Here is a 13849-nt window from a genome sequence, read left to right as displayed (position 1 = left end):
GTGTCGGTCTCAAGTCCGGATAAATGTGGAGGGTTTTGTTATGAAGGACGTCCAGCGTAAAATATGTGCCAAATCAAATAAACGGGTCAAGAATCAAAACTTCATACCGGATCGGTCGAGACCCGAGTCACCAACACCACCACAGATATCATTATCCAACAGGGTACCGGTGGAAACTGTGCTATTGTTGGCTAAAGGAGGAGAAGGAGAGGAGGAAGACGTCTAGAGAGACAGCAGGGAAAGGAGAATTGGAGGAGAGTGGAGGTTCAGGTTGGTACTTTAAATGTTGGTACTATGACTGGTAAAGGGAGAGAGGGAGCTGATATGATGGAGAGGAGAAAGGTAGAGATGTTTTGTGGAAAGGGAGTAAGAGCAGGAACATTGGAGGTGTTTAAACTGTTCTATCATGGTGTGAATAAAAAGAGAAATGGTGTAGGGGGATTCTGAAGGAAGAGTACAGTAAGAGTGTAGTGGAGGTGAAGAGAGTTTCTGATAGGGTGATTAACATAAAGCTGGAAGATGAAGGGGTGATAATAAATGTCATCAGTGCTTATGCTCCACAAGTGGGTTGTGAGATGGAGGAGGAGGAAAAATTCTGGAGTGAGTTAGATGAAGTGGAAGAAGGTGAACCTAGGAATTAAAGATTGGTGATTGGGGCAGACTTTAATGGGCATGTAGGGGAAGGGAACAGAGGTGATGAGGGGGTGATGTAGGTATGGTTTTAAGGAGAGGAATGTGGAAGGGCAGATGGTGGTAGATTTTGCTAAAAGGATGGAAATGGCAGTGGTGAACACGTGTTTTAAGAAGAAGGAGGAGCACAGTGTGACGTATAAGAGTGGAGGAAGGTGCACACAGGTGGACTATGTTCTATGTAGGAGATGCAACCTGAAGGAGATTGGAGACTGTAAGGTGTTGGTGGGGGACAGTGTAGCTAGACAGCATCGGATGGTGGTCTGTAGGATGGTTTTGGAGGTGAAGAAGAAGAGGAGGAGTGTGAGGACTGAAAGAAGAATAAGATGGTGGAAACTGAAGGAGGAAGAGTGTAGTGTGAGGTTCAGGGAAGAGGTCAGACAGGAGCTCGGTGGTGGTGAAGAGCTGCTGGATGATTGTGGAACTACTGCAGGAGTGATGAGGGAGGCAGCTAAAAAGGTACTTGGTGTAACATCTGGAAATAGAAAAGAAGACAGAGACGTGGTGGTGGAATGAGGAAGTGCAGGAGAGCAGAAGGAGAAAGAGGTTGGAGAAACAGAATTGGGATCGACAGAGTGATGGGAAAAGTAGGCAGGAGAACAAAGAGATGCAGCAGCAGGTGAAGAGGGATGTGGTGAAAGCCAAGGAAAAGGCATATGAGGAGCTGTAGGAGAAGTTGGACATTAAGGAAGGAGAAAAGGATTTGTAGCGATTGGCCAGGCAGAGGAACCGAGCTGGGAAGGATGTGCTGCAAGTTAGAGCAATAAAGGATGGAGATGGAAATGTGTTGACTAGTGAGGAGAGTGTGTTGAGAAGGTGAAGGGGGTATTTTGAGCAGCTGATGAATGAGGAAAATGAGAGAGAGAAGGTTGGATGGTGTGGAGATGTGAAGCAGGAAGTGGATAGGATTAGTAAGGAGGAAGTGAGAGCAGCGATTAAGAGGATGAAGAGTGGAAAGTCGGTTGGACCAGATGACATAACGGTAGAAGTGTGGAGATGTTTAGGAGAGATGCAGTGGAGTTTTTAACAAGATTGTTTAACAGGATTTTGGAAGGTGAGAAGATACCTGAGGAATGGAGAAGGAGTGTGCTGGTACTGATCTTTAAGAATAAAGGAGATGTGCAGACCTGCAGTAACTACAGGGGAATAAAGTTGATCAGTCACACCATAAAGTTGCGGATGATCCGCTGTGGCAAGAGTAGTGGAAGCCAGGCTGAGAGAAGAGGTGACCATCTGTGAGCAACAGTATGGTTTCATGCTGAGGAAGAACACCACAGACGCATTATTTGCTTTGAGAATGTTGATGGAGAAGTATAGAGAAGGTCAGAAGGAACGCGAGAAAGCGTATGACAGGGTGGAGAGAGGAGTTGTGGTATTTTATGAGGAAGTCTGGTGTGTCAGAGAAGTATGTGAGGGTGGTGCAGGACATGTATGAGGACAGTGTGACAGCAGTGAAGTGTGCAGTAGGAACAACAGACTGGTTCAAGGTGGACGTGGAACTACATCAAGGTTCGGCTCTAAGCCCTTTCCTTTTTGCAGTGGTGATGGACAGGTGATGGACGAGGTCAGACAGGAGTCTCCGTAGACTATGATGTTTGTGGATGATATTGTGATTTGTGGTGAGAGTAGGGAGCAGGTGGAGAAGAGTCTGGAGAGGTGGAGGTACACACTGGAGAGAAGGGGAATGAAAGTCAGTAGGAGTAAGACAGAGTACATGTGTGTGAATGAGAGGGAGGGCATTGGAGGGGTGCGGTTGCAGGGAGAAGAGGTGGAGAAGGTGGAGGAGTTCAGGTACCTGGGGTCAACAGTGCAGAGTAATGGAGTTTGTTAGAGAAGTGAGGGTGAGAGATTGACTGTGAGGAGTTCATCTCTGAACTCAGAACTGAAGAAGACTTATGTTCATCTCCTTCAGTTCTATAATCCTGTAGTATTGTAGAGCTCCTGTGTAGAAACCCTTTTATCTCCACTTTCATACCAACTCTGGAGCACAATCTTGTTTTTTAATCACATTTTATTACATCTTCTCATTGTTTCTCTGAGAAACCCAAGAGCACCCTGAGGGTGAGCAGGAAAGAATACAGAGTGAAGAGAGAGAGAGAGAGAGAGAGAGAGAGAGAGAGAGAGAGAGAGAGAAGCACGCTGTTAAGGAGTAATGACAGTCAGACAGGAAGTGATGTCACTTATCACAGTGTTTAAGTTAGTTTAATTGTGTGTGTGTTTATTGGAACATAAAACAACAGTAGAGATATATAGAGATATAGATATATAGATACGTGTGTGTGTGTGTGTGTGTGTGTGTGTGTGTGTGTGTGTATAGATATAGGTATATATTTGTGTTTAGATCGGGTAAATGTGTTTATTACGGTACACAGTCTCACACATAAGTACACACACAACATCCGGATGGAGTTATTTCTATTTTACACACGTTTATTTCCCCATCCCTCCATCCACATCATAAACACTTCACCACCAACACGAGAATAAAAGAGTACTGCGCTTTGTACAGTCTGTGTGTGTGTGTGTGTGTGTGTGTGTGTGTGTGTGTGTGTGTGTGTGTGCGCTCTAAAGGGCATAGATTAGTTAGATTACAGTCAGAGTGACAGAGGGAGTTCAATAAAGAAAGAATGACAGAGGAAGCAATGGGGACAGGGACGGGATTACCTAATGACCCCACTGACTCCTAATGACCCCACTGACTCCTAATGACCCCACTGACTCCTAATGATCTCACTGACCCCTAATGCCCCCCTGACTCCTAATGATCTCACTGACTCCTAATGACCCCACTGACTCCTAATGACCCCACTGACTCCTAATGATCTCACTGACCCCTAATGACAGGTGGGTGTATCTGAGTAGGACAGGTGGGCGTGTCTGAGTGGGACAGGTGGGCGTGTCTGAGTGGGACAGGTGGGCGTGTCTGAGTGGGACAGGTGGGAGTGTCTGAGTAGGACAGGTGGGCGTGTCTGAGTGGGACAGGTGGGTCTGTCTGAGTGGGACAGGTGGGTGTGTCTGAGTGGGACAGGTGGGAGTGTCTGAGTGGGACAGGTGGGAGTGTCTAAATGGAACAGGTGGGAGTGTCTGAAAGGGACAGGTGGGAGTGTCTGAGTGGGACAGGTGGAAGTGTCTGAGTGGGACAGGTGGGTGTGTCTAAATGGGACAGGTGGGCGTGTCTGAGTGGGACAGGTGGAAGTGTCTGAGTGGGACAGGTGGAAGTGTCTGAGTGGGACTGATGGGTGTGTTTGAGTGGGACAGGTGGAAGTGTCTGAGAGGGACAGGTGGAAGTGTCTGAGAGGGACAGGTGGGTGTGTCTGAGTGGGACAGGTGGAAGTATCTGAATGGGACAGGTGGAAGTGTCTGAGAGGGACAGGTGGAAGTGTCTGAGTGGGACAGATGGGTGTGTTTGAGTGGGACAGGTGGGTGTGTCTGAGTGGGACAGATGGGTGTGTCTCTCCACATGTCTGAGAGAAACCCATTACAGTGCAGTCTAATCTCATCTATTATGAAAGCAGAACTATTGGCACATCGGTCAAGTTCCTATTTTCCATTACGTTTGATTCCATCTCTGAGAGAGGATTATTTCATCACATCCTGTAACTGAGACACGCCCCTTTTTACATAAACTCCTCCCTACTGCCTGTGAGATATGTTTATGTACTGCTGTGTGTCTTTAAATCCTCACTAAGACTCTAAACACACACAAGAAGAAACATCAAGCCCCCTCTGTGTGTGTGTGTGTGTGTGTGTTCACGTGTGTGTGTTCACGTGTGTGCAGGACCTGGAGATCAGAAGCAAACACTAAACCCAGAGAGATCCCTCTATCAGTCTGTATTCAAGACACATATCAAAATATTTCTATCCCACTGACACACACACACACACACACACACACACACACACACACACACACACACATTTCTACTACTTTCCCAGGGAGAGAGAAATGGAGGGAGAGAAAGAGGGCAAGAAACAGAGGGAAAAAGAGAGAGAAAGGAATGTAAAATACAGAAAAAGAAAAATGTGGAACAAATTAAAAAGCTGTGTGTGTGTGTGTGTGTGTGTGTGTGTGTGTGTGTGTGTGTGTGTGTGTGTGTGTGTGTGTGTGAGACAGCTAAAGGGCTCAGCTTAGTCACTTTATGGTCCGAGAGAAATTTAAAATGTCCAGGAAGATCTTTTTTGTTCCTGTTCATCTTTTTTTGGTCCATGTTTGTCCATTCCCTCTCCTTCTCCTTTTCCACTCCTCCTCAACTTCCTGCAGTTCCTCCTCCTCGTGTACCTCAGGTTTTCTTCCTCGCCATGTTTGGAGATGAGCGTGTGTCCCTCAGTCCTGCTGAGCACGCGTTCAGGTCAAACATTTCAGTTCAGGTGTGAAAATAAAATCTCCATCAGGACCAGAATATAAATAAAAAATGTAAACAGGTGGGTGGAGAATCAGCACTGGCCACGCCCCAAATCACTATGTTTCTAACACCACGTCTGTGCAGAATGTGCTAGGATATCCTCTTACGTGCTGCAGAACACACACACACACACACACACACACACAGTCAGCTAGTAGACAGTTGTATGATATGTAATATAGTAGGTGTGTGTGTGTGTGTGAGTGAGAGTGTGTGTGTGTGTGTTTGTGTGTGTGTGTGTGTGTGTGTGTGTGTGTGTGAGAGAGAGAGAGAGTGTGTGTGTGTATGTCTGCATGGGTGTGAGAGTACTCACACAATAAGGAGTGTGTGTGAGACGTGTGTGTGCCGTGGTGGTGAGATCTGTCTTTCCCAAATGTAGAGAAAGACGGATCGTCCTCAGTGGACGCGCTCATCTCTACCTCTCCATCCATCACTGCGTCCATCCCTGGGACGTGCAGGTTGCTACGATAATCAGCACCATGGCGACCGTCACTGGGGACGAACGAGGGCATCCAACACCGGTCTGAGTGTCCAAGAGCTTTACACTCATCTGTACAGTTTGAAAACAGATCTGTGAAACACACACACACACACACACACACACACACACACACACACTGTTGTTAGCAATGCTCATAACTCCCTAATTTATTTAACCCCACCCCTAAAACCACCCCTCATTAATTGAACCACACCTCCCCTAAACCCCTTCCTCATTGATTTAACTCCACCCCTAACCCCCTCATATATATAATCCCACCCTAACCCCTCCTCATTGATTTTACTCCACCCTAAACCCAGCTTTCTTGCCCTAACCCACATATTATGTAATCTTGACCCTGCCTCTTTTTTTAATGCACGCACACACACACACACACACACACACACACACACACGTAGAAGGCACATGTTCCTCAAAGCAAAGCACTGTACCTCAGAAATGTAATCTCTTTAGAACCCTCACCCTCCACTCACTCTTACACACACACACACACACAAACACGCACACACACACACCATACACACCACACAAACACGCACCACATGCACCACACAAACACGCACACCACACAACACGCACACCACACGCACCACACATGCACCACACAAACACGCACACCACACACGCACCGCACACCACACACGCACCACACACACGCACACACACACCACACAAACACGCACCACACACACGCACCACACACACCACACAAACACGCACACCACACACACCACACACACACCATACACACCACACAAACACGCACCACACACGCACCACACACCACACACACGCACACACACACGCACCACACACACGCACACACACACCATACACACCACACAAACGCACACCACACACGCACACACACACACACACGCACCACACAATCACGCACACCACACGCACCACACATGCACCACACAAACACGCACACCACACACACCACACACGCACACACACACCACACAAACACGCACACCACACACGCACCACACGCACACCACACGCATGCATGCACACGCGCGCAGGCGCACACACACACACACACACACGACTGATACTAACCGGAGGAGTGCAGGCGGTTTGTAGCGTCGTGGTCGCTGTCTCCCTGTTCACTGTCTCCATGACCACTGTCTTTAGAGCTCACTATATCCTCCTGAAAGACAGAACTGCACAGACGGAAAGAGAGAGAGAGAGAGAGAGAGAGAGAGAAAGAAAGAAAAACAGATGGAAAGGAGTGTAGATAGTTAAAATCATAAAAGTTTAAACTTGTGTGGGTGTTTGTTTACCTGTTAACCCGACGTGGTCTATCAAGGTAGCTGAGTTCAGGCCTCTGATGTTTTATCTGAAAAAATACGACAGCAAAAGCACAATTACACACACACACACACACACACACACACACACACACACACACACACACACACACACACTTTAATCTCTACAGTGTTGCAATAAATCTTTAACAGTATTACATTACCATCTACAGATACATTAGTGTATACAGTGTTACATTTCTGTCTACAGCATTACATTAACATCAACAATGTAATTTGTAAAATGTAATTCTACAGTGTTACAGTCCCGTTTACACTGTTACTCTGCCGTTTACACTGTTACATTGCCGTCTACAATGTTACATTACCGTCTACCATATAACATTATCGTCTACAGTGCTACATCACCGTGTACTGTGTTATATTACTGTCTACAGCATTACAATAAATTCTACAGTGTTACATTACGGTCTACAGTGTTGAATTACCATCTACAGTGTTGCATTAACGTCTACAATATTACATTACCGTCTACAACATTACAATACTCTCTAGAGCATTACATACCATCTACATTGTTAGATTATTGTCTACAGCATTACATTACCGTCCTCAGTGTTAAACTTATGTCTATAGTGTTATAGTACTGTCTACAGTGTTACATTGCCATATACAGTGTTAATTTGATGTCTTATTTACATTTACAGCGTTACATTACCGTCTACAGCAGGGGTCACCAACCTTTTTAAAACTGAGAGCTACTTCTTGGGTACTGATTAATGTAAGGGGCTACCAGTTTGATACTCACTTCCGAAATAACTAATTTGCTCAATTTACCTTTAATTATATGTTATTATTAATAACTAATGATATTCATCTATATCTACTCATCTATATTTTAATATTGTCATTTTTAAATTCACACCAATTATATCAGGGAACCACCAGCCACGTCTCCCTCCAAGGCTCTAACTCTCACTCAGCCTCTCCCTGCCCTAATCACCTACACCTGTTCCCCATTACCTTTCCCCTTTATAAGCTCCTGATTCCCCCTCACTCATGTTCGGATCCCCTCGTTGCCATGAGAGATCTACCGGACTTCCTACCACTAGTATTCCCCGTACTTCCACGCTCCTGGCTCCGCTTTGGAGGAAGCGCTCAAAATAGGTTTGCATTTAACAGTTGATCATCCCTGGACTAGCCGCATTACGGATTCTACCTGCATACAGTGTTACATTGATGTCAACAGTGTTAGATTATGTCTACAGTTTTACATTAACTTTTTAATATTATGGTGCCATCTACAGCATTGCATTGATGTCTACAGTGTTACATTACCGTCAACAATGTTACATAACAGTCTACATCATTACATTACCATCTACAGTGTTTTAATAACTTCTACAGCGTTACATTACTGTCTACAGCGTTACATCACTGTCTACAGCATTACATCGCCATCCACAGTGTTACATTGATATCTACAGTGATCGATTACCTCTATAGAGTTTTATTAGCATCCACAGTATTACCTTACCATCTACATTGCTACATCACCATCTACAGCATTACATTACCGTCTACAGTACTACAATAAACTCTACAGCGTTACTTTACCATCTACAGTATTACATTACTATCTACAGCATTACATTATATTATGTTATTTCATGTTTCTGGAGTTACATTTCTGGTTACAGCATTACATTTCCATCTACAGTGTTACAGTTACTGTTACTGTTTACAGCAATACATTAATGTCTACACAATTTCATTAATGTGTACAGCATTACATTAATATTTACAGTGTTACATTAATGTTTACAGCATTTCATATACATCTACAGTATTACATTACCGTCCACAGTGTTAAATTACTGTTTACAGCGTTACATTACTGTCTACCATGTTACATTAACGTCTACAGTGTTAAATTGATGTCTACTGTGTTACATTAACCTTATACAGTGTTACAATAAACTCTACCATGTTACATTATCATCTACACCATTACATTAACCTCTACAGTGTTACTTTACCATCTACAGTGTTACAATAAAGTCTACACTGTTACATTGATGTCTATAGTGTTAGATTATGTCTACCATGTTATATTGAAGCCCACAGTGTTTCATTGGCATTTACAATGTTAGATTGATGTCTACAGCATCAGATTACTTCTACAGTGTTACATTGATGTCTACAGTGTTACATTAACATGTATATAGTCACATAAACAATCAGACTCCAGAGGGTTAACAATAAATGTTAATTAAATGTCTACAGTGTAACAATAGCTTCAAGTGTTACACCTACAGAGTTACATGAATGGTTGTAGTGTTAATGTCTACACGTTCATGTGTACAGTGTTACACTATTGTCTACATAGGTACATTTATATATACAGTATTGTATTAACCTGTTAATCTTCACCCCCGCTTTTGGGCTCACAGGTGAAAATGGCCTCCTTAAGTTTACTCTGTTAACAGTCCATGTTTGGAAAGAAGACACTTTGGTCTTTACTGCCTAAAATTCAACATTAATGTTGCTCAAAAAGAAAAAAGTCTATAGACACTAAACTGACTCTGAATAAAAGATAACAAAAAGATAAAATTTTATAGGTGCAGACATTGTACACCGCACTAGATGATTTTTATTTCCGATACCCCATGAAAACAGTCCTGTAGCGATCCAGAAAACTAATAGCTTGAAAGCTACATGTTTAGGGAGTTTGTATTTTGAATTCTAATAAGATGCAATGGAAAATCAGAGTCCTACAAACATTTTTACAAGACAATGTATGGTCCTCCAAAATAGCAAGATCCTGTGTCTCCAGCGCCTGAGAGTTTGAGCTGTTGTTTATATATGCTGTCATTCCTCGGCGTGCCAAGCACCGAAGTAGTCCACCTAACCCTAAACCTAACACTAACACTAACCCCATTAACTCTCACATGACAGATTTGTGATTGTTAATATCACACTGTAGACTAACACTTCATACATACACTACATAGTATGTACAACACAGCATTACAGTTTACTGTTACCTTCACCACTTCAGAATTTCATTAAAGTCTGCATGGATGAATGAAAGTGGAGTCTAAAGCTTCAGCAGAAAGTCAACAGTGTCATATTAAAGTCTGAAGTGTTTAATTCTCATCAGATTACATGAAAGCCTCTAGCAGGTGCCCTCATCCAGAGCTTACGTTAGTCTCAGTTATACAGCTGAACAGTTGAAGATGAAGAACCTGGTTCAAGGGTCCAGCAGTGGTGATCTGGTATTGCATCTCAAATACCAAGCAATATTAGTGTCTATAGTCTCACATGTATGTTGTGTCTACAGTTGTGTCACATTAACGAATAGAGTCATGTTAATGTCTATATTTAATGTTATAACTTAATTTGATCACAAGGAATTCAATTAAAGAAATAATGTTCACATTTTCTGTGTTAATTCAGATTTATCCAAGTTCATTTTGTTAGTTAGTTGTAATTTAGGCAAAAAATATGACACCAGTTCTGACTAATGACTAATTCAACAATATGCAGATTTGCCTAAATAAAAGTGAATGAAATAATGGAGGTAACAATTCACCTCTCAACATGGAGTTCATTTTACCCTGATGACCTCACATTCCTTATAAACACATGATGACTAAAACAGTCAGTGTTATAATCTCACACTGAAACTGTAAAAATGAACAGGTAGCGTAATCAAATGAAACATGTATAAAAGAAATGAGTTTTTTTGCTCACCTCTCCAGATAAGACACTGCCGTTGGACAAGATGTCTGGTTGCTGGTCAGTGAGGAGGACAGCGGCAGCTCCACGTGTAGTGGTGGTGTGCTCCGTATCTGTGGTGCTGCGTGACGGACTGCAACACGACTGCAGGAACATCAGGTCAGTGGTGTTGGCAGATTCACGTGTCAGGCACACCTGGTAGCAGTGGTGATGGTGTTGATGAAGGTGGGTGCCAAACCCACCCCCTGTCCCAGACTCCTCCACAGGCACCTGCGTTGCCGTTTTGCTCTGCACCAGGACAATATCCGACTTGGTGAGCTTCTTCTGCCGTCCTCGTGCCCGTCGGCTGCAACATGAGCCGCAGCAGGAGCAGCAGTCTCCCGACAGGCATGCGAGCGCACTGAATTTTTTGTCCTTTCGGTGGCACCGCACAGCCAACGCAATCATGGCCAGTAGAAATACTGAGGACACGGAACCAAGTGCCACAAGGAGCACGAGGGTTATCTCTGGTGCTCCTTCATTGGACCTGTCCGAGCCTCGAGCACCATCTCGTGCTCCTCTACCCTCTTTCTCTGCTCCTTCCTCATCCAGGGTCACTACAGCACTATCCACAAGCACCACATCAATACGAGTGGAGCAGGAGAGCGGTGGCTGCCCGTGGTCTCTCACCTCAATCAGTAGCTCATAGGCACGAGGATGTGATTGTGACTGCAGCGACGAGTCACGTTTCCCTCCATTCACTCGGCGTGCAGTCCGCAGTTCCCCACTCCTCCAGTCCATACGGAACAGGCCAAGGTCATTTCCCTGTGCAATGCTGTACGAAAGACGTGCATTTTCACCATCATCAGCATCTGTGGAGATCACTCGTGTCACCAGGTAGCCTGGCTCAGCTGACCGGGGCAAAGGGGCACGTGCTGCAGTACCATTTTTACTCAGTGGTGCAATAACAGAGGGTGCATTGTCATTCTGGTCCACTACAATCACTTGCACAGTGGTGTTTGTTGTAAGCTCAGGAGTTCCACAGTCTGTTGCACAAGCTGTGAAGCTGAATTCCCTAATTTGCTCGTGATCGAAGCTGCGAAGTGCATACACGTATCCGTTCTCGGCATTGATGGACACGTACGTGAGCACTGACATGCCCTGGATCTCACGCTCTTCTATAGAGTAAGTAACACGTGCGTTCTCACCAGCGTCTGCGTCCGTCGCCATCACAGCATAGATATACGCTCCAGGAACATTGTTCTCGGTCACATGTACCTCATAGATGGCCTGAGCGAAACATGGTGCGTTGTCATTCTCGTCTGATACACGTACACGGATGGACTTGCTGGTGGTCAGCGGTGGAGTGCCGTTATCTCTTGCTACCACCGTAAGCATGTATGACTCCACTTTCTCACGATCCAGTGCTCCATCTGTCACCACAGTATAGTAGTTCTTAAGTGAGGAAGGCTTGAGTTTGAAGGGAGGAGCATCTTCACTCTCTCCACCAAGAAGCTCACAGGAAACTCGCCCATTTTCACCTGAGTCTCTGTCAGAGACGCTGAGCATGGCAACTACAGTGCCGGGAGTCGCACGTTCGCTAACAGACTCTGTCACAGTGCTGAATCCGATCTCGGGTGTGTTATCATTTACATCCACAAGCTTGAGCAGGACCTTACAGTGTGCGGGAACTGCGTTTGGTCCCATGTCTCGGGCCTGGATGTGGATTTGATGTGTGCTGCTTTCCTCATAATCTACCTCCCCAATGATTTCGACACGGCCTGTGCGCGCATCGACGGCAAACAGTTCACGTACGTGTGGGGGGTTATGACTGCTGAGCGTGTACACCACCTCGCCGTTAGTGCCTTCATCCGCATCTGTGGCGTTCAGCTGAATGACAAGTGTGCCCACGGGGGAGTTCTCTCTTAGCGTGACCGAGTACACAGACTGGTCAAATATGGGCTGATTGTCGTTTGAGTCCAGCACAGTCACCACCAGCAATGCGGTTCCAGTCCGCTGAGGTTGTCCACCGTCAACGGCCGTAAGCACGTAGCGGTGCATCGCCTGCTTCTCACGATCTAGCGGCTTTTCCAGCACCAGCTCAGCGTACCGGCTCCCGTCTCCTTGCGTCTGGACGTCTAGGCGAAAGTGCTCATTGCTTGTGATGGCATATGCACTCAGCGAGTTTGTGCCCACATCTGGGTCAAAGGCACCATCCACAGGGAAGCGTGTTCCAGGCGTGGCGCTCTCGCTGATCTCCACGGCAATGTCAGCACGTAGAAAATGTGGCGAGTTATCATTTACATCCAGCACCTCGGTCTCTACACGAAAAAGTTCGAGCGGCTCCTCGAGGAACATCTCTAGGTGTAAAAGGCACAGAGTACTCCTGCCACACAGCTCCTCTCGGTCTACACGCTCACGCACCACCAGTGCGCCGCTCTCCAGGTCCACCTCCAGCAATGCCGGGGGTGAAGAGGTGCGCGGCGAGTTCGGGACCGGCACTGTCTGGAAGCGGCGTGCAGACAGCTTGGTGACATCTAAGCCCAGATCCTCAGCCACGTTCCCCACCACCGTGCCACGCTCCTGCTCCTCCAGCACCGTGTAGCGCAACTGCGCATGTCCTTCAGCCAAAAGTGCCATTAATAACCAGATCAACAGCATCGTTTCCAACATAAAAAAAAAAAAAAAAAAGTTTTGTATAAAATTGAATGCCGTCCTTGCTTTTTTAAAAAAAAAGTTATTTATTCATCCCTCTCTCGCGCTTCTTTTCCTCTGTTACATAAGTGCAGAAAGGTGCTCCGCGCGCCCCGAGCTCCACGCGTTCCACACGCTCTATGCCGCGTCCCGGCCACAGCGCGAGCATCGCACATATCCGTATGAAGCGGGTATAACGGGTACATACCCAAAACCCGGAAACACCACAAACACTCCTCCTCGTACACTCCACATACAGGAAAGACTGAAATCCAGCGCGCGCCTTCTTGTTCCTCTTCTTTCACTCCTCTTTTCTTTTTATTTCTCCTCTGATAGAAGAATAAATCCAAATGCTTCGTCTCTTTCTTTTTTTCTTTCTTCTTTTTATTAATATCCCTTTTTTATTTCAGCTTCTGAGGTTTTCTCTCCAACTCTATAATTACTGAGTAAACCCATCTCTCTCTCTCTCTCTCTCTCTCTCTCTCTCTCTCTCTCTCCACCCACTCTGATGCTCTCTCTCTGAGCTCTGAGCGCTGCCGCTACTTCTCTGCTCTTTTTGC

At 45.5% G+C, this 13849-nt stretch overlaps 1 protein-coding gene across 2 annotated transcripts; it reads right to left on the bottom strand.

Moving 5' to 3' along the window:
• Window positions 1–4739: 4739 nt before the first annotated feature.
• Window positions 4740–13780, bottom strand: pcdh10a (protocadherin 10a). Of its 2 annotated transcripts, none has more exons than XM_046843191.1 (5): window positions 10632–13780; window positions 6888–6943; window positions 6664–6767; window positions 5407–5664; window positions 4740–5203 (listed from the first exon to the last, which is right to left on the bottom strand). In XM_046843191.1, the coding sequence occupies exons 1-5, from the start codon at window positions 13266–13268 to the stop codon at window positions 5184–5186; spliced, it is 3075 nt and encodes a 1024-aa protein (XP_046699147.1). In that variant the 5' UTR covers window positions 13269–13780; the 3' UTR covers window positions 4740–5183. The 2 variants fall into 2 exon arrangements, with proteins under 2 accessions (XP_046699147.1, XP_046699150.1); XM_046843194.1 differs by having other exon boundaries at window positions 5513–5664.
• Window positions 13781–13849: the final 69 nt, after the last annotated feature.

This window comes from Silurus meridionalis, chromosome 28 (genome assembly GCF_014805685.1).
Source record: "Silurus meridionalis isolate SWU-2019-XX chromosome 28, ASM1480568v1, whole genome shotgun sequence".
Classification (NCBI taxonomy): Eukaryota; Metazoa; Chordata; class Actinopteri; order Siluriformes; family Siluridae; genus Silurus; species Silurus meridionalis.
This window is presented reverse-complemented; position numbering and strand designations above follow the sequence as displayed.